Consider the following 27,633-nt stretch of genomic DNA (forward strand, 5'->3'; position numbering starts at 1 on the left):
TAGAAAATTTAGGACTTTAGATTAGATAACTATAAAAATAATTAAAGGTGAGTATGTATTAAAATGATCAACGAGATCTAAGAAATGTCCACTGGGTGGGCGGCTTGACGCATTGCACGATAGAGCAGAGGTTGCGTTTTTATTTAATTTACATAGGCGCAAGCTCATTATGAATTTGTTTAAACTCAACGCTGTTGTAACGTCTGTAATCATTGTTGCGTACGAATTATAAATCTCGCGCATTCTTAATAATATAGTAAATAAAATTTCTAGTCACGACAAATCCGACCGTTTAAATTCGGTCTGCAATATTTAACGAATACCTAGAAACACAGCATTGCCTCAAAATATTTATAGATATAACGATTCGCTGTTTGAAATTTTTAATCATATATCGGAGAATAGAAATAAATTGATTGGTATCGAGAAAAATAAGGCAGTTATATCTCTCTGTAGAAGTGTGTTTTAAAACTTCAATCGTCAGCCCGCGAGACCAACACTTTTCATGGCTGCCATTGATGAATTTTTCAATTCTGCCAACTTACATGTACATGCATGTAACACAGAGCGATTGATACGATTAAAACTTGTTGATTTCCGTCGTGTTTACGTTAATTATTTAATCATTATAAAAAAGATATCGCGATTGTCTCAAGCTTTTCAGTCATGCATTCAGATAAATTTACATATTTTATTTGATTATTTTTTGTTATCTGTTCTGACTCGTGTAAAATTTTTGTACACACAATAATTTGTTTTATAAACAACGACATATCTGTGATGCATATTGTTAAATGTTACTAGACACGTGAATTAAAAAGAAATGAATAAGGGGGAAAACAAAAAACACCACAAGTATTAAGATTGAACAAAGAAAATATATAATGTTAATTTTGAGTAAAAAGATCCGTAAACCTGTTAACGTTGAATACTTGTACTAATAATTGTAATAATGTAACATTATATACCTTCATATTGACTGTGTACTTCGTGCATAACGTTGTTATTTCACTATAATTATTGATAACATATTATACCGTATATGTACAAATATAATAATATAACGTACATATACATCAGGGTGTCTCGAAAAAAAAAAACGCCTTTTTTCTTCGAAACGGGTTCAAAACTTTCACTTTAGGTATAAAAATATACCTGTTAAAATTTCAGCCCTTATTAATATAACATCAAGAGGTTGCTCGTCGCACTTTTCTATTTTCCATGCAAATAACATGAGAAAAATGATCTTTGCTCCTTCTCCTTTTTATAACTATAGGTAACGATGCGTGGTACAGAAAATTCACAGACATATTTTTGTAGATAATTGAACGCTCTTAAAATCAGGTCTGTCATAATTTTATGATAAATCTACTCTTTCAAAAGTTATCTAAAGTCTTTAAGTAACTTTTGACCTTCAATAACTTTTCAACGAGTGAATTTATCATAAAATTACACTCGACATTTTTTGAAGAGCGTTCAATTCTCGACAAAAATATATCTGTGAATTTTCTGTACGACCCATCGTTACCTAGTTATAAACGGGAGAAGGAGCAAAAACCCTTTTTGCTCCTGTTATTCTTATGGAAAATAGAAAAGTGTGATAAGCAACATCTTAATGTGAATATTAAGGATTCAAATTTGAAAACAAATGTTTTTTTCTACACCCGAATATACATATAGGTACATGAACATTGCATGTATTATATTATACTATACGTTTGCAATACACGTCTACACCTATGTATTAATATTTAACATCAATAATATATTATATATGTATATATATATATATATATTATACTATATGTATATATTATTGTACGGTTCAAATATTGTTGTCATTCTGGTATATTGCAACTCTATAACATAATATACCTAGCTATCAACCCGAGGTAAATCACACGCGTTACAAGCACATACACATATTCATAAATAATAATTTATATATTAATCCTGTATGTATAATTCAAGGTTCGACTTGTCCTCTAAGTTCCTAATTGTATAATATATATCTTGCTCGGCATTAAGGCACTTCTTTTTCAATCTAAAAAACATTATACTACATCTTACATATACACGTTATTAAACGAAAGTCTTCGGGACATCATAAATGGAAATTGTTCAGTACATGCAAATGTAAAATTGCAAGTGTATGTATTGCTGTTGAGGGAAAAAAAAGGGAATGCGGAAAGAAAAATGATTACTTAGTTATTATTATTAATATACCTATGCGACTGGATAACAATAATGGCCTGGTGAAAATTACACTGGAATATGTTGTCGGCGCAATGGTTGAAATTGTTATTGATTGTGTTAAAATATACAAAAGGACAATAAAGGGATCTACTTGAAAAAACGATATTGTCATTTTTCGCGCAAAAATAGTTCCATCGAATTTTATTCCTTTTCTTTCTTTGATACGGTAATCTACGAACCGTGCAGGTTGTTACGAAAATAATTTCTAAACAAAAGCGATTGTTGCTCGTGGATATTAAACTTTTCGAACATTCCACGATATCTTCAAATATTTATCAAAAAAACCGGGTTTCCATAAAGAGATTTTGCTTACCGATAGACGTGAATCAAACCGAAACAGTTTTAGTTCGTAATAGCGATCAAGATGACGGTAAAAGCGAGATCTGCACTTCGACCAAAATCAACCTTAACGCCACCTTCAACACCCAACATATTGACACAAAATCATGACCAGTTAAAACTGAGTCGTTATGAAAGCAAGAAAAGTGTGTCGGCACTACATAGCTTACTTCACACAGGACCCAGAATAATATATAGAAAAACGCATTCAGGCAAGAAAACAACCAAAAACAACATCTCCGTTTTTGTCTTAACAATAAATTCAAAAAAGTGTGATAAATCATGTATTATTTTTGAAAAAATGGAGTGATGGTCAACAGCGGTCAACCAATTGACGAAAATAAATAAATAAATAAATAAATAAGTAAACAAATAAATAAAAAAAAAAAAAACAAACAAATCCTATTTTAAAGATTTGTTTTTGGACGCAAAACGATATCCTATACCCGCCTGCAAATTACCCTCGCTGTGATAAAAATTGATCCTTTTTTGCTATGGCAACTTTTGTATTGAAGGTTAAAACAAAATCAGGTCAAAACCTCGTTAAAGGTTTAACAGGTAAAGACAAAGTTTCTCAATTAAAATCCAAGCTCTCAGATCTTACGGGAATACCTCAGATCGCTCTCCATATTCTGGGCGGTTTTCCACCCAAGGCGTTGGATCTGAGCAAGGAAGACGTGGCGCTGGAAGATTCCGGAATCACATCCGGCGACACGCTAATAGTTGAAGAAAAACAACCACCCGTCAAACCGAGGCAGCAATTGATAGAACGTGGCAATCACACGGTCCCAAGATCTCATATTATCGACACCGAAACTCTGAGCAACAGCCCAGGTGTTCTAATGAAGCAGATTGTACCCGCGGACAACTCTTGCCTTTTCACTAGCGTCGGATATGTCCTGAACGGTAAAAATACACTTTGGGTGTAAAGGACCCCGCAGAATCTCTATGGAAATTGGCTGGATTTATAGTATATCGTATTGCAAAGCCTTCCGGTCAAAAGTTTTCAAGGACACAAGTACCAAGAATCAGTAATTTCCAAAATACAGGCCCAGATTCGATATATGGATTTCTTGATATCTTTGGATAACGCCATTTTTATAAATTACAAAGTTTCAAGGGGGACTTGAAATCAAATATATCGCTCAAAATCTGCACAGCCGATTCGCAGAGACTCCGCACACGCGTGAAACACGAGACAAGTCCATTATTGAAAGAGTCGGAGGCTCTCGATCTTCGCACGTAATCTAACGTCGCACCTCCTTCCGGTAAACCAGCGAGTTCGTGGATGGAATCGATGCATCGATAAAATCAATCACAGCTTCCTGCCTGTCTTTAAGAATCGACCGTGCAGTTTTTCAAGCGATTTGTTTTACTACAAGTTCCTTTGCAGCTTTATAATTCATGAAAATCACGAGATCCATAGATATTAAAAAATCTTGACAACTTTCTTCCGTAGTCTGTATCTTGGAAACTATTGATTTTTGGGACTTGTGTCTGTGGCAACTTTTAATCGGTAGGATATGTATTGTAACAAATTGAAAATCCAGCCAATTTCCATAAGTATTCTGCTGGGTTGTTTCATCAAATTTTCAACCACTCCTATCAGTCATTAATCGTTTTCAGGAAAGGTCGACACAACCTGCGCCAGTTTCATGAGGGATATAATTGCCGAAAGTGTTTCATCTAATCCGGAAGAGTATTCGGAGGCGATATTGGGACGTCCTAACGGCGAGTATTGCGAATGGATAAAGAAGGCCGACTCTTGGGGTGGTGCAATAGAGCTGGCGATACTTTCTTGGTTTTATGGACTGGAAATAGCCGTTGTTGACAGTATTAATGCTATCATAAACAGATTTGGAGAGGATCAGCACTACGCTCAGAGAGTCTTTTTAATGTTCGACGGTATTCACTACGACCCTCTTTACTTGGAACCATTAGATGTAAGTTAAATATTTATTTCTACGATTGATGAATCGATTATTCATTCTAAATTTCGTTTGTAAATTGAATTAACAAAGAATCCTTCGTTAAAATGCTTACAAGCGTTTCACCGAAGACACTCAAAGTGATTTCCGTTTTTCACAACTCACTTGAGATATGTATCCGTAAAACTGACAATGAAACGTGCTATACATACAAAGTTTCGTGAAACTGAATTTAATATGCATTCGTTCGCTTCAATTATGTAACCCATTCTTAAATACAGTCGTTTCTGCAACTGTGTGATTAGTTATAACGTGAATTGATTCTTAAAAATCAAATATCAGTACAAGGACTATAAATTATTATGTTCGAATCGCGGCGTCTTTTGGATAATCTTGAAACAACCCGATAATCAAATCGTCTATGTTATATCTTGAACAGGGTGGAAGTATTCAAACAATTTTTCCTACGAGCGACGACACGCTGTTGATACAGGCTACAGAATTGGCCAGAGAAGCTAAATCCAGTCGCCAGTACACGGACGTACAAAAGTTCACCCTAAAATGCATGGTGTGTAACGTTATGCTAAATGGGCAGCTAGCAGCGCAACAACATGCGAAGGATACAGGTCACATGAACTTTGGAGAAGTTGCCTAGCGCCAAACACAGCAGCCGGTAATTACCGGTAAACATGGTTTTCGTTCTACTGCCAAGCCCCGTGCTCCTCAGTTACTTATTTAATTCAAAGTGCTGTGAAGAACTAATTGCATACAATTCAAAGGTCAAACAACAAAATCCAAGAAATTACCGCTGGCAATCGATATTGAAATTATTTGAAACGAAAGTCTTAGTCTCGCGCTATGAAAATGTTGGGATGTTGGTAAGAAAGAAAATAGGTATTTAGCGTAACGACGCATGCATAGTCTGATGGTTCGCGAACGCTGCTTGCACTTGCATATTTTCCACTCACAGTGTGATTTGGAATCGATCGATAGATCGTCTTTTTCGTTACATCCATTGATTGGACCGTTGTTAAACACTATTTGCCATTTGTTTGACATTTGAAATTATAAATATATGTAAGTATAATAGTATAAATATTGAGTTCGAAGACTTGATAAGTCATAAGACGTGTAATTCGAGAGCGCAGGATAGTAATTTTCCTTACCTATAGCCATGCAAGGTTGATAAAAGGAGTAAAGAAAATCTCAAAAATTATGTACAGTGTAAATATATGATTCTTATAAAATTAAGCATGCACGTCTCGAAATTTAAATGTCAATTATTTTGCGTTTCAGTAGGCTCTTCGTGTGACAATATTTGAAAAGACGTCGTACTTATCAACTATACTTTTGTTTCCCAATCCTTAAATTATCTACTCATTTTTCTTTCTTCTTTTTAACTTTCATTCTGTCACAATTTTTCACGGTAGTCGGTTCACACCTAAGTTTTTTGTGTACTCTGTTGTAATAAATTGAACGATAAATTTTTCTATACAACCAAGTACATTCGGTGCCTGGACACACTCAATCACTTATGGCATATGGAGTTTGTATTCGGTTCTGTCAGCTTTAATGAAAGCTCTTTTTATCCGTCTGATAAATTTTCCAAATGCCAAACTGCTTCTCGAATGCATTTTTTCTAAAATAACTAGAACCTTGTCTATAAATTTACCTTTCACCCTTTTCTACTTCACAAAAAACGGAAATCAAAATTCGTAAATTTGCGTAGAGCCCACATATTGGCATGCGATAAAAGTGATAATTTGCATTATTCGAACCGCACGACTGATATATGATTACACGAGGAATAACATCCGGTACAACTAAAACGCACTGTGCAATGTGCAAACTAATGCGATTGCCAACGTGTGTAAGGGTGTGTGTGTGTAACTATTTTGGAATATTCAAAGTGTGCAGTGTTATTAATTTACCATATATTTGCCTTGCTATTACAGCCGCCTTATAGTGTGAGTAATTGAGCATATATGTAGATTTAATTGGCATTTATTTTATTTTTTATTTTTTTTTTTTCAATCTTAGAATGATTGATAGACGTATAATACTAACTGTAATACAAGCAGACTACAAACTTTGAAGTATTTCTTTGTGTAATATCATTGAAATTACTACTTTTTGGAAGTGATTGCAAACATTGAATTCGCCTTAACACGTTTACCAACGTTCTAGGAATGACAAATAAATAAAAAAGTGAGTGAACGACCAAAAGCTCACCGACCCAAAAGCCAATTGAAGAGTGAAAATTGAACTATAATTTTAAGCGCAATTTTAGAGTGGAATATAAGTTAATATAACGTGATAAATATAGTAGTAGGAAATCTGTTTTAACTACATTTCTTATACATCACTATACTCTCGTGCAATATTTAAAAGAAAAAAAGACAAAAAAAATGCTAGATTGCCAATCGCAATAATATCGTGCAAAGTTATCGCTCGTACACATATTTGCGTATATAATGCTTTGGTAGTTTTAATTTGATTAACTTGAAGTACTCAGTGAACTTTACTGCCGTACTTAACTGTGTAAAAATACATGAGCAGAGTAAACCGAGCTAACAAAAATAGAACCAATAAACTCACCTTATTGTATTCTCATCTCCCACCCCAGCTCGGGAATTTTTCCAGTACACTAATTGAACAGGTTTCCTGCAAAAACTGTTGCACATGTCCTTAGAATGAAGCTGAAATTAGACAAAAATGGACAAATTGACTAAAGTGTAAACTAGTGAAATCCTAAAATAAATCAAATATTTCAATAATTCTCATGTTAGATAATTTATGGAATCATGGGTTTGAATTATATTATTTGAAATAAGTTTCAGCAGTTGTCATTGCTAGCTTCAGCTTCACGTCCAAAGATTGGACCTTGTTTTTATAAATATATATATATATATATTTTTGACATATACACTAAATAGGTACCTATTTGTTGCATGTAATTATAACTGTTATACTTCGAAGAAGATTGGTCGTTAAAATGGATATAATTGCATTTATGCAATCGGCACGAAAAGATATATGACAATTAAATGAAATATTAATTAAAATAAGAAAATTGCACGTGATTTACCCATTTTTACAAAAATCGTTACGTATATAACGCCAATTTGCATTATAAATTACATGTACATGTGATTGATATGTACGCAAAAATAATGCACAATTCTCAACCGTTCCTATTGCTAATTCCAAATTCCAAATGCTTTGAAATTCATTCGTTGCGGTGTGTCTTAAAATATTCCAATCGGTCCCACTATCACTGTGTAAATTCAAGTATAATTTGAAGCATTTCAATTATTATACTGAGTTATTTACGTAATGTAATATTAACCCGTTGCGTATTGCACAAAGCAATCAATAATGCCACAACAGAAAATCTGACGATCTTTAATTTGTCGAGAATAGTTTAAAGCAAACTCCTTGACTCCGGAGAAAATGAAATTTAAGTTGCGTAAAAACTTGAAGTACTTAAAAATTTATGTCTCATAAATGAATCAGAAAATCTAACCACGATCATTGAAAGAAACGACAATGTTATCGAACCCCGCATAATACTATAGTGTGACTATTTCACAACATCAAATTCCACAACTATTTTTTTTTAACTGAAGTAGTAATAACCCAACAGAGGTAACTAAGATTACCTGTTGTAGGTCCGATACATAAATAAAAGAAAGAATTACTTGAATAAATTGATATCATGAGAGAAAAAATTTGGCAATAATTCAATTTACGGAAATGTTCAACTATCGCTGTATTTAAATTTTTATCAATTATTACCGCGCAATGATGATCGACATAATTGCTTTGGTCAAATGCGGCAAATAGGTAAGTGATTAAGTGAAGAATGACCAAAAATAATCGACTTTTTCCCCGACTAATTGAATATGATAGATTATTTTTCAGACCCGATTATTTTCCTCGCAATCGGTTTACGTTTTTTACTCCCGTGAACGACGAAACACAATATCAATTTGTGTGATCAAAGTATCAATTATTATTATCGTAGTCTTACTTACCAAATATCTATTTAACGTAGCAAGTGAAAGGTGAATAAATATTTTCATCTTTTTTTTTTAAATTGAAAAATATTTTGGATAAAATTATAAACTATCAAAAAACTTTTCCGCTGTTAACACTACATATCGAAATTTACAAAATTTTGGTTCCGAACGCACCGTTTCACAATAAATACGAAATAATCGATTGATCGTTAATTTTTACCGATTCCATCGAGTCGCGTTCGATTATTTATGATTTTTAAATCAACGGCCATCGCACTGTGCTGCTACACCCGTCGTTCCGATGAACTAAACCAACTATTGCGCAACGTTACCGCCGACAAAGCCTGAAAAACTGTTTTGCCGACAACAATTAATCAGCTCTCAATGATATTCGAAACGAGTTGAAGATGGCACTGAATAACATGACGTGCATATAAGACGGACGAAGAAATGCCTGGTGAAACGTCGCAGTCCATCTGCCTTGGGTCGCAATCCCGTAACATACGTGTGCGAAACTTCAGTTCGTAAGACGACGTGAGGTTATTGGCTAGTCGCGTAAACAATGTCAAAAGGCGTTTGCAAATAGCGCGTTGTATGTTCAACGCCTCAGTGTAACAAACGCGTCGCGAAAATAAGGACAGGGCAAAATTGAAGTGTTAAAAAGACAAACATGTATTTGGGAATCAAGTGAAAAAAAATTGATTCGAAGAAGAAATTGATCTGCACCATTTTTTCCCTCCCCAACTGCATTATCGTCGTTCGTCACCGTTCATCGGTCAGTCGGATGAGGGAAAAATAATCTGAATAAGAGAAGAGGCGATAAAGACGAAAGGAATCTGGGTGGGAAGAATCGGCGATAGAGAAGACGAATAATTCGCGTCTACAATGTCGTATTCCGTGGCCGTATATTTCACGGAAATAAATTGCAGACTGACAAACAGGTGAAGAAGATGGAAGATGACGCGGATCTGCGGGAACAGTTATTCCACAATACAGTACGGGAGAATATCGTAAGGAAAGCAATTATCGCACCGTTTGAAACGATATCACTTCGTCATCGCATTCCGAGTTTCCAACCTCCGTTTTACAGGCAAAAAAACCTCGTCTGTGATCCTCGGTTTATTCGCTTTAAAAAAAGACACGAGACTGAAGTTAGTAACGTTACTGTAAGAAAAATCGCTACATACTTCGCATCTTTAGGAATATCCGAGAATATACTTTAATTTTCAAAAGGCAACTCGTTGAAAGTCGTTTTATAAATTGCCCAATAACGTTGATTTTTCAGCCTGAGGTTTCGTTACGTTAACGTTACTAACTTCAGCCTGATTTAAGAAAAAAAAAAAACGTCCTCGAAAAATTAATTCTTCATTATTTTCACCCGGACGTAGGTAAATCGACTTTACTTCATTCCTTTAATTCTCTCCCTTTTCCTTCTTTTCCTGCTCACAATTACTCGGCAGGAGATGAGAACGATCTCGATCCCGCTGGGTCGTCGACCTCGTTTTCTTCCCCGTAGCAAAATGACTGATTGATCTGATTAATCTTTTCTCAACTACGGGAACTGCCCGAATTTCCATCGAGTTTTCACCCCTCGTTATTACGAGGGATTGTTAAATAAAATGCGCGAATCGGCATCGTTGCCGCAAAAATTCTGCGCCGCCAGTTACCAGGTATATCTATATATCTTACGTTTTTTTTTTTTGTCTCGCACTCGTTAGACCTGGAGAGCCAATGACCTTGTCCCGACGCTAAATCGCAGCAGCAACAGCATTAAACTTCGCCTCGTGTGTAGAATAAAAGGAAAAATAACGTAGCGTAAGGTCGATTCTCTTTGATCAAACACAGCTGACAACCAAACCGGCTACGGCATTGAAACTCCGATAAAACACATCGCGTTTGCATGTATTCAAATTAAACAAGTATCAGAAACGCAATTCGAACCTAATACGTCCGTGTGCTTATTATACAGCTCGTTATACGCAGCTTTTAGAATCTGAGAAGCAAAGTCAGTGAATCGATCGTTTCGTTGTTCGGAAGGTAATTAAAATCGAACATGAGAATCTTTTAGATATTAAATCTTGAAGATTCGTTTTAATCGCTTGTAATGTCTGTTGATACGCAGTTTCTTGTCAGAAGGTTAAATATATATGTACATACATTTATGACGTACGATTCAATGCTCTGCCTTCATTGTTTTACAAGATGAGTGAAAGACAAGAACGAGTTGAGAATTTCATATCACGATTTTGAAAAGATGTTGCCACCCAGTTTCGTCGTCGTAATTTAACAAATAACAATCTGCGGGATTTGCTTTTAATCGTCGCGAAAACTCGAAAAAAATCATACTGCAATCACACGCGGAATTTGAAGACACTCGATGTCGTTATTTCTTCAATTTCTTCAAAAGTTGAACTATTAGAAGCGAGCATTGGCGAAAGATGTAATATTTTCATGAGGTTGAAGTTGGTAACGTTACCGTAACGATGGATGTTTGGGAAAAATATTTTTTTTTCGCAAGTCAAAGATTTTACGAAATTGATTAAACCATGATGAAGCATAACGTGGTCATAATTTGAAAAACCAACTCGAACGAAACCATTCTAAAATTTCAAAGTGACGATGTTTTTTTTCAGATCTTTCCTTACGTCAATGCTACTGATTTCATTTTTCCCGCTAAAGGACCTCATAAAAAAGAATGTATTGACATTTCACCGTTGAGATTGGCAAATCAGAACGTGGAGAATGATCACGATTGTTATCTCCGAAAGCTTCGGAATTTAATATCTGGAAATCACTTGTTGAGATTCGGCTGTACAACCTGATTATATACCGATGATCAGAATCCTCGTTGCGCGAAATAAATTAAAACGTCACAAGTACTTGAAGATTTTTTTATCCATCGACGAGAAATTCAAGTGCACACTTTCATTGAAATATAAGTGCGATAGATCGAATAGCAATTAATTCCAGCTTGTTCAACGCATAAAACATAACGCAGTTTCTATGCAGAAAAGAAAGACAGCAAGTAAAACGTCTGCCGAAAAGCTAGAAATTTATTATTTTTAATTCTTTTCTTCTTAACGAACTTTGTACACGTTAGGAAGACAAGATATTATTATGTACACATACCGATTTCTTATAGTTACAGACTGACCTGTATAGCAGCGTTATGATTATCGTTAACACTGTTATTATTATAATTGCGTGCACATTATTGACTCTATACTAACGGTACATCACTCCTGCCTCTCCGGTAAAAAAAAAAATGATTCTACCAACAGTTTAAAATTATTCAACTTAAGCACACTTAAAGTCGGTTGTTTCATCTTGCCGCAGATCCGGTTAAAATGTATGTATGTATGTATGCATGTACATACGTCAATCCGTTAGATAAATATCGTCAAATGCAACGAGTATAACATTATACGATGTATAATGTGCATATCTTAAAATCAGCACTTACAAGCAGTTGAAATAATTTGGTCTCTTTTTTTTTTACCGCCTGTCCATATATTCATATTCCTTTTTTTTTCTTTTTTTTATCGGTTTATCCACATACGTCAATTATCACGATAGCCTAAAAATCTAAATTTCTTATCACATGTACGTCATCGGCCGATGAGAAGGATGTGCTTGTTTTATGAATTTAACCAGGGGTCACAGGGCTCTGCATGTATATGTATGTATATATATATATATACCTGCGTAATTAAATTTTTATTTTATGTACGTACGTGAGAAAGAATTCGTTTTATAAAAAATAATCCAATCTATGTTATACCAATTGTTTTTTGTTTCGAAAGAAATCCTTGAAAATTTAAACCGGCTTTTGTCCCTTCTTTGGTACGAATTGTTTGCATATTTCAATGAATATAGAGTGAACTGGTTTTTTTGGGAAAATATTCACACTCACTGATGCAAAGAAGGAAGAAGATATGCAACCGTTTAAAATCATTGAGAAATGAATTTTGAATTTTTTCGTAATAAACGACCGTATATATATTGTATATGTATATATATACACACAATTCAAACCCTCTTCAATGTTTTCTTTTTTTATGGTTAGAAATACCAAAATCCTACTAATTTCCACGTATATATTCGATTTAATTTTGAAACATTTGATACACAGCACGTCAAATATCGATAATGATCCAATCATTATGAATCCTCATTTTCGTTCGAGCAGTTTGTACAATGATTCTTAAACTGTTTAAATTGCCAGAGGGACGGTCAAACAACGTTCTATAATCTATATAAATTGAAATGATGTATCAATCAAATGGCCTAAAATCGTATAACATGCAAATAAGCGTCAAGGCAAATAAACGGTATTTAGGTACAAGACATTGTGCGTCGGTTGAACGCACGGTTATGAATCCAACACGTATTTCACGTTTATTGGCCCCCGCGTTATTCTACATACGCATCAACAAATCATGCATTATACATATATGTGTATATATGAGGTGTGCGTGTGCGCGTGTGATACGGATAGGCGTACAAAATAATATTGGGTTGATAACGAACGAACAGATGATACGAGTCGAATCGTCGATAATGAAACCTGCATACATATTTTAATACAATACGCGATGACGTCGACATCAACGACGATGTTGCAATACGGAGAAATTTTAGCAAATTTTATTGAAAATTAAATGAGATGAAAGTAAAGGAAATGAAATGTATAATATTTTTACCAAATATTTCTCTGTCAGAAAATCCGCAAAAGTAGAGGTTTACAACTTTCTAGAAATTTGTAGATTTTAAAACACCGGACAATCGCAGGGGGGGAAACAAGTTGAAGTGAGTTGCAAGAATAAATTTAGACCAATTTTACAGATGGGTGAAGAAATTTTTAAACGTTATAGAAAACGTGGTGAAAGTTCCTAGATTGGTGAAAATTGAAGCGTTAAAATTACAATAATTCGCCAAGTTTAAGGTGGTAAGCAAAAATTTGAAGAAAAAAAAAAAATTCTATATTATAACCTTGAGGTAGTAGAGTTTTCAAATTATGAGTAAATGTGTAACACGGTTCAACGAATATTTCACACAATCCTAAACTTTCAAGAAAATACTCGACTTTTTCTAACTATCCATCCTCACAATAAACGTAATTACTACAACTTCAGCCGCGTAAGAATTTAGTGAACGAATTCTTTCTCATTTTATCCGAGCCCGTAATTCGCTGGGTCTGCAGTACTGCGGTTTATCCTATCGCATCTTTTACAATTAGTCGAGTAGGAATGTAATTTGAAATTGCAATTTTGTCGATATTACGATATTATCTTTATCTAATCGTTGGGAGAAAAAGGTGGGGGGGGGGGGGGGTTCATCGTTGGTTTAAGTCAAGAATTTCGACCAGATTCTGCATTAGCTTCGTCCGTCATCTTGAATTCGTTTTACTCAAATAAGTCTCCCATTTTCAATATTTGTCTGCAACAACTTTTGCTTGAAGTATATTTTTTTTTGACAAAGTTATTATATTCCGATTTACAAACGGTTTAACCCTTAATTTTTTTTAACAATGACCTCGGAGATCGATCGCAATATTGTTGTCAGCGTCATCGAGTTTCCGTATTTATATCTAAAAAGAACGTACTATCTTTCGACTTTTTTCCCTGGCCTACCGGGGCTATCTATCGCATCACGGATAACGAAGCCTGAGGTATCGTCATCGTCAGAGATGGGCTGCATGCGTGCAACGTGTACACGTGTAACCATTCTATTTTCGCATTAGAGTGATATTTTAGGTGCGTATCCACACACGCGCAACACACTTGCCCGGCATACCTTCCCAGGTATGCTCACGTATCGTTCTTTTGTGTTTCCGTCGTCTCGCCGTCGGGACGGCCAAAGTTGGCAGATAGATAGATATGGAGAGAGGGAAGAAAGAGAGAGAGAGGGAATCGCCTGCAGCACCTCGGTGGCTCGATGACCCACGAGAAATGCATATACGTATACGATGCGCGTGTGTGTAACGCATGTGTGGGAGGCCGAGAGGATATCCTCGGCGCTACCAGTTCGCTGGATGTTTTATCGTTCTGCAACCCGTGGCCTGAGTGCAGAATACATGCGCAATAATCACACGGGAAATGTTGCAACAAATAATGCCGCAGCAGCAGCAGAGAAAAGACACTGGTTGAAAAGTAATCCTTTTCTCTCTTCTCACGTGTCGATTTAACTACAGTTTCAATAAAATGGATCCTCAACTATTCGAACCATGACTTGATTTATCCGAGCACCGATTAAAAAAATTGATTCTTGGTACGAAATATACATCGTTGCTCGGTAAAAAAATTTCGAACACTCGTTAGCCAATCGACAATAGACGACTATATGAAACCAAAGTAATAAAATAAACGTTCGGTGTTTGAGGGAGGTTCAATATGTATTTGGATGTTTAATACGGACTGTTTGTTAATTTAAATTTGTGTTGTATGTATTTATTATACATCAAAATAAAATTAGTCCCAATTAGTTCGGATAATCGAGGTTCTACTGTAATACAGCAACGATGAAGAAAATTCATATCATTACAAAAATTCGATGAAACTCTGATCGGTGGATAACGATTAAAATTTATTGAAATTGAATTGAATTGAAAACCACTTTGTGAAGAATTGTAATTGACTGAATTAAATCGCTTGAAAATGTTGGAATCAATTATGAATAGAAAATCATATATCTGTATATATAGAACACCACAATAGAGGCGTTGGAAGGATGTTAACATTTCCGTTGCTGATTGCGAGTCGGCGAATAAATCGTATACATAATTTTTTTACTACTTACGACAACGATCAACAAATGTATAAATTAATATTAAATATGTACATAATGTATAGCGCATCTTTGTAATATTTACAATATCGCGATAGAAAAATGTCTATTTGTAAACGCAAAACACGCCGCCCGTGCCTATTTTTGTTGCAGTTAGTGTTTTTACTATATGGTAAATGTATACAGGTATGTTAAATGTAAACGTGTTACAGATGATCTTGAACCGTTTAAACGTCCCGAAATAAGATTCTCCCGTTTCTTTTGACAATAACTCCACCTACGCAATGCGCGTTAAGAGACGCAACTTCGTGTTATAGGTATCTACACGTAACACCGTATTAACATGTTCCGTAACATGCGTAATATTATTTTTAGGTTACATATTAAATGAAATTCGATATGAAAAAGAATAAATGAAACCCAACAAATTTAGTAACTGTCCGACATTCGTGACAATGTCATTTGCGTACTCCAAAAACAGACGTACGTATATATATATATATATGTATATATTATAAAAAGTGAACGATAAGAGAAAACTGGTTTCGATAATAAATAATAAAAAGAACAAGAAACACAATTTGAACTCGTCGTATCTGTGTTTTTAGAAAAACCCGTTATTTTTCAGTTTCAGGATAATCTGAATTCGAATAAACCGTAATGAAGGTAATTAATTCTCTTCAAATTCGTTATATATAAAATCGCGAAACGGTGATTTTTATGAGATTGAACATAGTAACGTTACTGTAACGACGCATGTTTCGGAAAAATCATTAATTCCCACCTTTAAGGTTGTCTGAAATTTAGTCAGCCATAACGAGCAAAACGTACTGATATTTAAAAAATTTAAGTCCTGGAAAGTTGTTGTAAAATTCGACAACGATGTTTTTTCTTCCCGATGTTCCGTTACGTTAACGTCGCTAACTTCAACCTCGTTTTTTACGAAGGGAACATTTCCTTTCGAACACTATCAAAGCTTCCCCATATCTATTTACCGAACGTGTGAAATAATCCGATGAAATATTTAACGCACCAACTGTTGAACAGAAGAAAACGTTGAGAAAGTACAAGATAATTCCTCTTTACCTATAAAAATAACGGTTTACAAATACCGTTACTGCATACAAAAAACATATGCCGAATACACATAAACGGATTGTCGTTTATGTAACTCTGTATACATAAATTTTATCTTTCGCGGGTTAAGCAAAGTTAATTCTGGGCGTGAAATCCAATTTGTTTCTGCGGATATAACATCGCCACGACGATGCCCTTCAAGTTACACAACTGAACCTGGTTTATTGTGGTAATAGAAAAACAAAAAAAAAAAATAAATAAATAAATAAATAAAAATAAAACCTTGAAAAGACAGAAATTTTCGAGTTTAGTATATAAAAGGGTCAGAATCATATTTAATAATAAAAATCGTCAAATTTATGGTATGCATGGTGATGATATCTGCCTTCTTTTGTTTGTTTTTTTTGACAATAGCTGAATAATTGTTCCGATAGCGTTTTATATTTGACAGTAAAATTTGAAGCGTCCAAACTTTTGAAAAATTATTCTACAATCGCGATAAGATTTTATTTTCGATAAAACAAAATGTTCAAAGTTCGTAACGTGCACGTAACTGCTTCTCAGATCGCGTGTGATTAGATTTGTTTTTTTTTTTTTAATTTATTCTCCTCTCCATGAAGAATGCAGAAAGTCTTTTAAATAAAAGTTTTCAGCAATTCTATTATCCACTTTGCCATACGAAGGTTGGAGAAAAAAAAACTCGGAAGGGAGTCGGCGACAAATTTGTTCATTTATGTATAAAATTTTGTTACGGAAATCTAATATTCACCCGTTAAGCGATCTGATACCCCGTATTATTACAAATGCAAACATCAATGTTTAAATTTGCAATTTGCACTCACTTTCGCGAATGTGAAATCTTCGTCGCGTACTCGTTTTATACCAATACTAACTATTGTGCACATTACGAGGCTTCATTTGCGTCAACTAGGTCACGAAAATGTTTTTTCTTATTCACCGTTTAGATTATATGTGACAATTAACCAGATCTCACAATACTGGCTATTATTTTTATCAACGATACTGATAACGAAACTGTTTCATGATCACGAACGCGAGTACAGCATATATTTGATCCGTCCAATTAGTGCTCTTTGATTTTATTCATTCAAAGTTGAAGTCACAAATTTTCTCGGGAATCTTGGATCACTAATTGAAAAATGTTCCAAACATACAGTTTCGGAACAACTGTCAAAGAAATGTATTATCTATCTCATATTCTGTACTTTTCTTTTTTCTAATTTACAGATATTTCTACTGCTCTTTCTGTTGCTGTACATTTCGAGCTACGCACTGATAGCAAGATTCAGAAGGAAAGATAGAGAGGATTATATTGTAGTGGACGAAGATGAGGCGACGGTTTACAGAATTAGTCTGTGGCTCTGTACCGCTGCACTTGCAGTTTCGGTTGGAGCGACGCTACTATTACCGGTCTCCATTGCTAGCAACGAAGTTCTCATACTTTACCCCAACAGTTACTACGTCAAGTGGCTCAACAGCTCCTTGATACAAGGTAACGAGAGTTATATCAAATAAGAACTGGGCAAAGTGGAAATAAAGCCTAAGCGATATCTGATTCTTTTTTTCTTTGCTCGATTAATTTTTATGTTGATTTGTAATTTTGTACTTTCATGTATTGCAGGACTTTGGAACCATGTGTTTCTGTTTTCAAACTTATCCTTGTTCGTCTTCTTACCATTCGCCTACCTCTTTACAGAATCTGAGGGATTCGTTGGTCATAGAAAGGTAAAGTGTTGGTTTGAAGAATAAATTGAAAAATTTATTTAGGAATTTTATTGTAAACAAAGAGTTACCGAAACCGTAGGATCTCATGAACTAGTTAAAGCTATATAATAATCAATTTTTTGACAATCTAATAGAAAAATCATATTTAAAATCGTAAAAAAATACACGATTAATTTTTCTTCTCGTTAGGGCCACTTTATAATTCAACTCAAAGAGTAGGTACAATTCAAGAAGAAGAAAAATAAAAATGCTTTTCTCTCTAAAATTCTTCCAACAAAAATCTGTTTCGTTACTCAGTAACTAGAGATGTATATTTTGGGCAAATCTTCCTGCACTAGTCTTGTCATTGTAAGGGAATTTTGCTTGTAAAAACTTGTAATTAGCGTCACCATCGTCAACTATTTCTTTTTAGTTATATTTTACGTTATTCTTTCCAGGGTGTTATGGCTAGGGTTTATGAAACAGTGACTGTATTGTGCCTACTTGGAGCCCTAGTTCTTGGAATGACTTACATCTTGTCCGCTCTCATCGATCACCACAAGTCAAGTCTTCACACATTGCTCAGTGAGTATGATAAAAATCTGATTCTGTCTTTGATTCTTTAATTGATTATGACGTGTCCGCATAATATCTAACTTTTTTCACAGATTTATGGAGTTATTACTTGCCGTTTTTATACTCCTGCGTGTCTTTTGTCGGAGTCGTTATGCTGTTACGTAAGAATATATCGTTACTTCACTTTTCATTCCAATAATAATGAGCTCGACATTTTCTTTAACGTGATATAAAATTACCCCACAGTGTGCACTCCGGTAGGATTTGTCCAATTGTTTGGAGTTGTTGGCTCGTTTCTTGTTAAACCTCAATTCCTAAAGAATTTGGATGAAGAATTTTTTGCCTACAAATTAGAAGAAGATTGTATTAAAAGAAGGTCAGCATAGAACTTGGATGTTACTGTATTGGAAAACGAGTTTCTCTCTCTGCTCTGAATCTTGAGTCAATGAAGATTTTCATTTTCGCTTTTTAATAAGGCATAATTAGAATAATTCGAGTAACGCCTCTTGCTTTCGACTAGACTGCAACATGCTACAGCGACGGGTAAATCTTACGTATCACCAATGCCCATGTCTCCGGCAACGTGCGGAAACATTGTGGAAGACGAAGAAGAATTACCGAGTGCAAATCCTGGTCTAATGTGTCTTAAAAATGGAGCGTTACAGCGCGGTTTAACTCAAAGACTAGAGTATATACAACAGAGAAGAAAGCTGCTGGACGAACAGAGGCGTACTTGGTGGGTGCGCAGAACTTTGTTGTACCCTTTAGCCATGCTTGCCTTGTTGGTACTTTCGACAACGACGGCTCTTCTTGCCGTGCAAAATACCATCGAGTTACTTATCGGCATTAAGGCCTTGCCTCTGAGCACAAGAGTAAGTTAAACATAAATTGAAAGAACTACTACCACCATGTAAATTTCCAAGATTTAACTAAACAATCTCTCTTCATTGTTTACAGCAATTTACATTAGGCATCAGCTCTCTGTCTAAATTGGGGCCGATTGGCGCGACAGTTGAAGTTGCGGTGATTCTATACTTGGCTGCGACAAGCGCTATAGGTCTTTATTCCCTACCCGGAGTTCGCAGAGTTCGACCCCACTTTCATACCACTCCTTTGACACACATCATTGCGAATTGCGCACTGTTGCTTGTACTCAGCTCTGCCCTTCCGCTATTGTCGAGAATACTAGGTGAGTTGGGTATTTCGTGACCTCGATCTGTTTTCGTTTTTGTTTTTTTTTTATATACATGACTGGACTGCAAAAACTTTGGCATGTTTTACTATCATGATTCTTAAACCAACCGTTTATAATTCAATACAGGAATGACAAACTTCGATTTACTCGGAGACTTTGGGCGGATCGAGTGGCTTGGCAATTTCAAATTGGTCTTATTCTACAACTTGATATTTACGATTGCCACGTTTGCCTGCCTTGCTACTAAATTCACTGCTACTGTACGAAAGGAAATATATGCAAGGCGAGTAAAATTGTTTTTACGTTACTCTGATCAGGCTTAACGAAATTAACAGTAAGCAAACGTACATACATGTTATAGCTTGTCAGTGGTCGATGATTTTTTTTTGACCAACTTTCGCTTTCGACAGATTACGGAGCAGTCTGATGGGAATATTCAAACGCGATGGAAGAAAAGGAGTTTTGAGCATGTTTTCTAATAAGGAGGACTAGACTGATTTTAACTTATAAGAAATCGAGGTGTTAGTCATTTCTGAATAGTAAATAACACAGGAATCCATGTATTCCCTTTACAACGCCAGTTTCATATTCAAATATTATTTTGTCTCCTGTTTACGTTCCGTTTTACTTCATCGATCATAACAAATTACGCGAGAAATGAGAAGTAATATAACTGTTTCAATATTTTATCGACTTGAAATTGCCAATAATGTTATACAGGAAATATTTTGAAGTTTCAGTTGATACATTGGTACTCGTATTTAATCATTTCTGTCTGACAACACTTCGGGCATTCGCATAGTTAGTATTTAAACCCAACGAGTGTTTTGTATTTGAGAAAAAAAATATTTTCTACATGGTAAAAAAATTAGGCGTTCGAGTATTGAATCCAGGGTCCAGAAGGGAGAGACGAAAAAATTAGATTTCATACGAATCGTCGGGAAAATCAATCAAATATAGAAGAAAAAAATTTCGATTCACATTTTTTTGAAGTAATTGGTACGTCCTTAGTAGCAAAAACGGTGAACACAAAGGTTTGTCATGAAATTCAATTCTTTAAAATGTATGTATATATATTTATATATTTATATACGAATTTTCAAATTTAAACCTAATATTTTCGACAAGAAAGAGAGAGAGAGAGAGATCGTGTATGGTTGTGTGTGTATGTGTTTGCTAGTTGCATACTTGTAGTTAATTTATATCCCAAAAACTACGATAAGTAATTAATTGCTAATACATCTTTTCCATTTAAGTTATTTATGCGTAAATATACGATGTGAAGTTTAAATTGCTACTCCAAGAATTACGAAAGAACAATAATAATTGTCACTCAGGAGACAGTGTGCAAACTATCTCCAAATCAAACCACCGGGCAAGTATTTTTGCATTAGAAGTAAACCAGTTCGATATTAATGCCAATAAGAGAAATAATATATTTTGAAACCGCAAGAATCTTTCAAATATTGGCGGACGACACTGTCTTCAAGATCTGATTTAACGTCAAAATTCTCTGGTATAATTTACTACAGCTATTACGGAGGCCACTCACGAAAAGTTCTGCTACCACTAAAACTTACTTAGTCAAGACAATGCGCATCGAGATAATCTATAAACTGGCACCCATTGTTATTTAAAATTAGGGTAATGATATTTCATCCTTTTTAAATTATTCTAATTATAATCATTCATACATTTATTATCCAAACTGGTAGCCATTTCATTTCAATTCAAAGCAGTCTTGTGATATATGAGAATAATCACATATTATTGTGATAAATTCAAGTCATAAAATATTCCACGCCTAATTTGCTGCTTATTTGCTTTAGAACAGCATTTATTGAACGTTGCAAAGTTTTTTCATACTCCTAGTAGTATTTATTCTTGCTTACTTCGTTGCGTGTACCAAGATCCTCAAATAGCGCAAAAATTGTTATTCCTTCCGTTTTATTCTGACGGGTTTTGAATAATTTAATCACTCAACGCTGATTAAGGTCCATATTAACCCAATAATATTGTTATACCAAATTTCTTTAATACTGAGGCAGATACTAGTATTCGACGAAATGATATATTTATTTACGCGATAATAATGAATAATCTAAAGTTCCCTTGTTAGTAAAGACACTTTCGATTTAGTAATCGGGACTTTCTGTAAAAGTTCTATAAACTCTGTGTGGAATAACGGCGATTATAGAGGTGGCGCATACTACATTTTTTAATACAGATGAAACTGTACGTAGTAACAATTCAACATGAGAAGGTTTTTGTCCGGGAGTTCAGAATAAATAATAATTACGCGAATGAATATAGCTGGTAAGGAATGACGGTTTCATTACGCAAATGCATTAAAAATACGAATGACTTTCAAGCTTATTAATTATTTTTTAAGAGACCTTCCGCCATTAAGTTAGCATCATCCCATATATTCGAACTTATTATTGTCTGGATTGTTCGGTTCATTACGTAACACGTAGCTTGTCATAACAACAATACTTTAAGTATTTATTACACTGGGTATTCAATATTGAATGACATTCTAGAATATGGACACTATCACTTGATTACAAGAATAGTTTTTCCCCTTTTTTGTATCTCTCAGATAATATGTAAGTCACAGTGTTCGCCGCTTTACACCAAGTGAACGATGTCTTTAAAAAAATCTACATAAAATAATGATGAGATTTTGAAATTCAGAACCATATATTATGGCTTTGTTATGTATAATATGAGTTGGAATAGGCTGTGAATTAAGAATTATGTATCGATGTAATTTCCTCAATCGGACAAAAGCTAAGCGTTCGTTCAAGGAAATACAAATTGTAATTATGTTTCAATCTAGTTTAGGCGAAATTTTTTAAAAAGGGCCTTCGATATTTGAATAAATTTCCAACTGCGCGTTGTTAATATTCGAAAATGGTTATATTAGCATTTGTACTAAGCATTTTCTGTTCATAATCTGCATGGTAATATATTTTTGCACGTTTATCTTGTTGACTTGTGATCAGAAATTCGCTGGTCCCTTAAAAAGAATTCTTTAAAAGACTTTCTGGTTAACAAGAAATTCAATGCCTTTTGCTGCTGCAATTTCTATTCCCCAATTATACAGTTTGTAGAATAATAATAGCGGATAGCTCGACATGAGTCGTTAAAAAATAAGTTTGACATTGGGCAAATGTGATTGTACATTATCTATGTCAAGTATGACAATATTTAACTAGCTCACGAGTTTATAAATTATTTAAATAGCGAATGCTATAAGAAAAATGAAAGAGTTGTCAGCAGTTGATATAGCAATGTAAATGATACAATGATTTTCTCAAACTGTACTGTACTATATTATGCCAAACAAAAGACACTATAATTGTATTTTCTTGAACCAGTGTATGTTTATTTGCAGCTTAATTAATAATATCTATAGTGATCTTGTAAAGGCTCCTACATATGTAGCTAGTTTTAAAAAATATTCTGATCGCATTGACATCTACACTGACACCTAATCAGTCGATGAGCAATATCATACTGGTTTTAAAACTGACACATAACTAATGAATTTGAGCAAAAATAAGCCCGATTATTATTATTGTTATCGATTAAGAATAAATGTTGCTACTTGATTTTACTACTAGCATAACTGTTCAAAGCTGCAAAATAAATAGTGAATAAAAGACCACAATGATAATACCTATGCACTACACTCCGAACATTTTGCTAATGCCGAGCCGATCCGGTTCATTATTATATTACTTAGAAATAAACGATATCATCAACTATGTAATCATTTTGTGCATTGTAAATTGATTAGCTCTCGAACCCCTGTTTCAATATGCATTGGAAAGTAAATAATCTTGAGTTATGGAATTCGTTTCAATAATATAAACTGACAAACAATACAACGCGGTTACGGAAATACATTAGCCTGCAACGCACACAGAGATTTTCATATTTGTCATTCTCTAAGAAATTTTTATGTATTTGATATCATTTTCTATCCAGCTTTTGTTATTCAGCACGAATTGGAGGAAACAAATTGACAGAATATTTTCTTTGTTTAGACTGTATTTTAAAGAAAAAAATTTTAACATAAATATTTGTAGTTTTTTATAACAATGATTTCTGAAAACGAAATCATAGTATCATGGAAATGTAGTTTTCGCTATTTCTCACAATCGAGTTCATACATTCATCAATGTTTATCATCACAATCTACTAACTGGAAGCTTTTCAAAACTTGAACAGTTTCGAATTCAGCGCTTCCTTTACGAATTATAGAATATCCGCCAGGCTGAGATAAATCGACAACAGTAGACCCAGCTCTTGCCAATCCATTGCCTGTGACTCTTTCATCTGGATAAAAAACACCTCCCAAATGCGACCACAGTGCCGAAAATTCTTCCGGGTGTATCGTGCTCGGCTTGTTACTCTCATTGGCACTTGTTAAAGCCAACGGCTCCCTCAGTCTTTTAGCAATATCTCTGATAAATTTTGCATCGGGAATTCTTATTCCCACATTTTGCACATTAGGATTAAATAGCGGGTTCAGCTTTGGTGTACGTTTTAAAACTAACGTCACAGGTCCAGGAAATAACGCTTCCAACAATCCATCTGGCAGAGAATCGACGATACCCCAATATTTTACATCCACAATTTCACCGACACAAATTGCCAGCGGTTTACAAGGATCTCGTTGCTTAATTTCATACAACTTTTTAACTGATTCATTACTTTGCGCCAATCCTGCCAAGCCATAGACGGTATCCGTGGGCAACGCTATGACGTGTTTATCTTGAAGCAAGCGAACAGCCATAGCCACATTCTTTGATCCATAAGCGAGCCCGAAACCTGGAATACCAGGGTGTAGATTTTTTAGCTGCGTCTCGAGCGATCTCAATGTTTGTTTCACTGGACCCATGGTTTTTTTCCTTACTTCATCGGAACTCATCGTTGGTCTGCTGCGAAATAATTTCAACATTCTTCTTGATTATGACAGCAAATTGATCGACGAGTCCTGAAAATTTTCAGTCTTATCTCTACGTGAATAGTTGTATAAGAATCTCTGGTAAAATAACCATTAAAATGTTCTGTACTCAAATTCTCATTAAAATAATGATGTACACAGATTTGAATTGTAGAAGTGATTGCTCAATATTTATCGCCTCCAAAAACCAATGAAATTAAAGACGTACAATTAATCTCGCCAATTGTGACTACACTGTGGATTGCAGCATCTGTAAAATGTGGTCATTGGCTCGTCGGCAGATCTTGTCTGTATCTGCATGAAGTAGGCCCGAGAATGCGAGCATTTAGGGCAGCGTTCATCTGTCGCATCGACGTTTTCCCACGCAGCGCTGCCACCTAAAACGTCGTCTACTTCCTTGAGCTTTGGATAAGTCCGACTTGTTATTCTTTGCGATATATTAAAAATGTAAGGGCAGGTATTGCACGCAAATCGGTAATTCGCCACTCCCGATTCGACATGTAGAATATTTCCACAGGTTGGACAAAATAACAGCATATCCCATCTGAAAAATGGGAAATTAGGAAATAAGAAGTACGCATACAGGGAGGTTAGGACTATAGAAATTCGATGAATTATTTGTCCACAAAGGCAAAATGATGTAACAATGAATTATGTTTAAACTTACCTATTTAAATTGTATACCACACGCGAAATTATTCACTTTTTTTGCATGTCATTACAGGATTACTAACAGACACGTGATAAACGACAGAACGAAAATTCTTTGAGTGATGCGACGGCGCCGTGTGTATAATGGACGTGGGGGAAATCCACGAGGTGATCGACTTAACTCGTCTTCAAGACCGTCAGGAATCAAGTCCACGCGCAAAAGGCGCGGTTAAATTCGAAAGTTATCAGGTAATGTAAAATATTGGCTATCAAGATGAAAAACAATTTTCATGGATATGTGCGCTGTCAGAATACGTGAAAAACGACTCACAAAGGGCGCGATTTGTGTACATAATAATTGAGAATGGTTATTTGTGTAGCTGTGAAATAAATCACTCGAAACAATGCCATCATTGTTCAAACTTATATTTCACGGATTCTTGACAGTATCATGTACGAAAATGTTTGAGGGGTCCTCCAATAATACGTAACGCTCGAGTGGAGGCTGGATCCTCAAAAATAACGTCATGCAATATTAGAATGGCCTATCAGTAAGCCTAATTCGTCAAAGCCATATCAACCATTCAAATGTCCAAGAGATCAAGTAAAAACTTATTATGGCAAAATATACATTGATGGGATTAAAAAAATCTTAGAAATAGTGAACTTTCAAATAAGTTTCTCTTGAATAATTTTTTATCGTGACAGACAATTTACAGACAACTTGTATGCATGTTATTTACGAATTAGACAACCTGTCGGACATTCGTAAAATTATAGTTGGCATACAGTCAACGGCTATCAACTTCAAATGTGCATGTTTTGTCTCTGTTTAGGGGAGAATACGGTGAAATTTTGATAATATCAAGTTTTTTATTTTTGAAGCAGATAAACAAAAGGTGATCGAAAATTCCTTCCAGCAGAATTTAGATTATGGTAGTATGTGTCCAGAGCAAAATTTTTAATCACCTGCGATGAAAGTGTGTGCGCAAGGAACTTTTGGGAGTGTTACGCTGGAAATTTTCTGCCAAAAGTTCCTTGCACATAGACTTTCATCGCAGGAGATTAAAAAATTTTTTCTGCACACATGCTACCGTAATCTAAATTTTGTTAGGTGGAATTTTCGATCACATTTTTTTGAGCTGTTTTAAAAATCTAAAACACCATATTACCAAAATTTTACCACAGTCCCCCCTTAAATTAGTGGACTTGATTTTTGACCAGCGATTACTCAAATACAAGTCGCCTATGCTCTACTCGAGTAATCATATTTATCGTGTTCTTCAGGTTTTTATTTCAGGTCAAACCTTGAACAAAGATGATTATACTTACTGATTGAATACCAAGATTCGCGTAGTCAAGTACCGAATTTGCATTGGCTTTCAAATCGCAGATGTGAATTAAATACACTGTGGTTCAAATGAATAAGCTTCATCCGTGGTTCAAAAATAACGTGTAAATTCATACACCTACTACAGAATGACCTGACGCGATTCTACTTGAGAGATGTACATATATACATACATACATACACACATACATACATACGTACGTACATACATACGTACATACATCCATAAACAAGTGCGAGACTTACCCATTGCCAATCGCCTACACCATGTCAGCCCTCATTGCTCAACTCCGCATTTACGACCATACCAGGTTTTCCAGAGATTCGAATCCACAGTTAATTCTCGCAGTTTTTTCACTTTCACTATTTCACTGTTTATAACGTGTCGGAGGCTTGATTGCAATTGTTTCAAACGCTTCAACAAGTCTGGTTTACTATCATTTACACGTTAGATTGCGAAAAACGTAACAGCAAATTCTAACAGTCGCACGAATAAATTTGTGAAAAAAAAGTTGACACTGAATATAGTCACGAACCGATTACACGGACCACGAAACGAATGAAATGATATTATACTATTGAAAACCAATTTCTTGTCGTAAGATCAGATCACTGCACTGCGTTGATTCTAACGGCTTAACTTATTTCCGATCGCGAGTATGAAAAAATAAAACAAGCAACGACTACCAAACAACGCAGTCGTTTGTTTTGGTCATGTAAAACTAGAGGTTGAATTCATAACGTCCGAA

At 34.9% G+C, this 27,633-nt stretch overlaps 4 protein-coding genes across 6 annotated transcripts; 2 read left to right on the forward strand and 2 right to left on the reverse strand.

The window, feature by feature from the left end:
- Window positions 1–2,675: 2,675 nt before the first annotated feature.
- On the forward strand, window positions 2,676–6,961 carry LOC124301072 (ubiquitin thioesterase OTU1). The gene is made up of 3 exons (XM_046755756.1): window positions 2,676–3,501; window positions 4,222–4,538; window positions 4,963–6,961. Exons 1-3 carry the CDS (start codon window positions 3,090–3,092, stop codon window positions 5,176–5,178), a joined length of 945 nt encoding a protein of 314 aa, XP_046611712.1. The 5' UTR covers window positions 2,676–3,089; the 3' UTR covers window positions 5,179–6,961.
- Window positions 6,962–8,992: 2,031 nt separating this feature from the next.
- Window positions 8,993–23,682, forward strand: LOC124297969 (protein Lilipod). The gene is made up of 10 exons (XM_046749466.1): window positions 8,993–9,555; window positions 17,657–17,921; window positions 18,051–18,154; window positions 18,592–18,718; window positions 18,802–18,870; window positions 18,956–19,085; window positions 19,230–19,581; window positions 19,667–19,898; window positions 20,031–20,187; window positions 20,315–23,682. Exons 1-10 carry the CDS (start codon window positions 9,496–9,498, stop codon window positions 20,394–20,396), a joined length of 1,578 nt encoding a protein of 525 aa, XP_046605422.1. The 5' UTR covers window positions 8,993–9,495; the 3' UTR covers window positions 20,397–23,682.
- Window positions 22,773–24,846, reverse strand: LOC124297979 (yrdC domain-containing protein, mitochondrial). The gene has a single exon (XM_046749478.1). It carries the CDS (start codon window positions 24,844–24,846, stop codon window positions 24,091–24,093), a length of 756 nt encoding a protein of 251 aa, XP_046605434.1. The 3' UTR covers window positions 22,773–24,090.
- LOC124297987 (DNA-directed RNA polymerase III subunit RPC10) lies at window positions 24,714–25,688 on the reverse strand. 3 transcript variants are annotated; one of them, XM_046749497.1, is made up of 3 exons: window positions 25,550–25,688; window positions 25,091–25,426; window positions 24,714–24,853 (listed from the first exon to the last, which is right to left on the reverse strand). In XM_046749497.1, exon 2 carries the CDS (start codon window positions 25,417–25,419, stop codon window positions 25,093–25,095), a length of 327 nt encoding a protein of 108 aa, XP_046605453.1. In that variant the 5' UTR covers window positions 25,420–25,426; window positions 25,550–25,688; the 3' UTR covers window positions 24,714–24,853; window positions 25,091–25,092. The 3 variants fall into 3 exon arrangements, with proteins under 3 accessions (XP_046605453.1, XP_046605445.1, XP_046605462.1); XM_046749489.1 differs by having other exon boundaries at window positions 24,715–24,856; XM_046749506.1 differs by having other exon boundaries at window positions 24,839–24,912.
- Between the last annotated feature and the right edge of the window lie 1,945 nt (window positions 25,689–27,633).

This window comes from Neodiprion virginianus, chromosome 1, assembly GCF_021901495.1.
Source record: "Neodiprion virginianus isolate iyNeoVirg1 chromosome 1, iyNeoVirg1.1, whole genome shotgun sequence".
NCBI classification, from domain to species: domain Eukaryota; kingdom Metazoa; phylum Arthropoda; class Insecta; order Hymenoptera; family Diprionidae; genus Neodiprion; species Neodiprion virginianus.

Coding starts and splice junctions, on each gene's coding strand:
- LOC124301072 (XM_046755756.1), top strand. CDS start 3,090: ATGGCAACTTTTGTATTGAAGGTTAAAACAAAATCAGGTCAAAACCTC. Junction 3,502..4,221: donor CGTCGGATATGTCCTGAACG/GTAAAAATACAC, acceptor AATCGTTTTCAG/GAAAGGTCGACACAACCTGC. Junction 4,539..4,962: donor TTTACTTGGAACCATTAGAT/GTAAGTTAAATA, acceptor TATCTTGAACAG/GGTGGAAGTATTCAAACAAT.
- LOC124297969 (XM_046749466.1), top strand. CDS start 9,496: ATGGAAGATGACGCGGATCTGCGGGAACAGTTATTCCACAATACAGTA. Junction 17,922..18,050: donor CAACAGCTCCTTGATACAAG/GTAACGAGAGTT, acceptor CATGTATTGCAG/GACTTTGGAACCATGTGTTT. Junction 19,899..20,030: donor GCTATTGTCGAGAATACTAG/GTGAGTTGGGTA, acceptor AATTCAATACAG/GAATGACAAACTTCGATTTA.
- LOC124297979 (XM_046749478.1), bottom strand. CDS start 24,846: ATGAGTTCCGATGAAGTAAGGAAAAAAACCATGGGTCCAGTGAAACAA.
- LOC124297987 (XM_046749497.1), bottom strand. CDS start 25,419: ATGCTGTTATTTTGTCCAACCTGTGGAAATATTCTACATGTCGAATCG.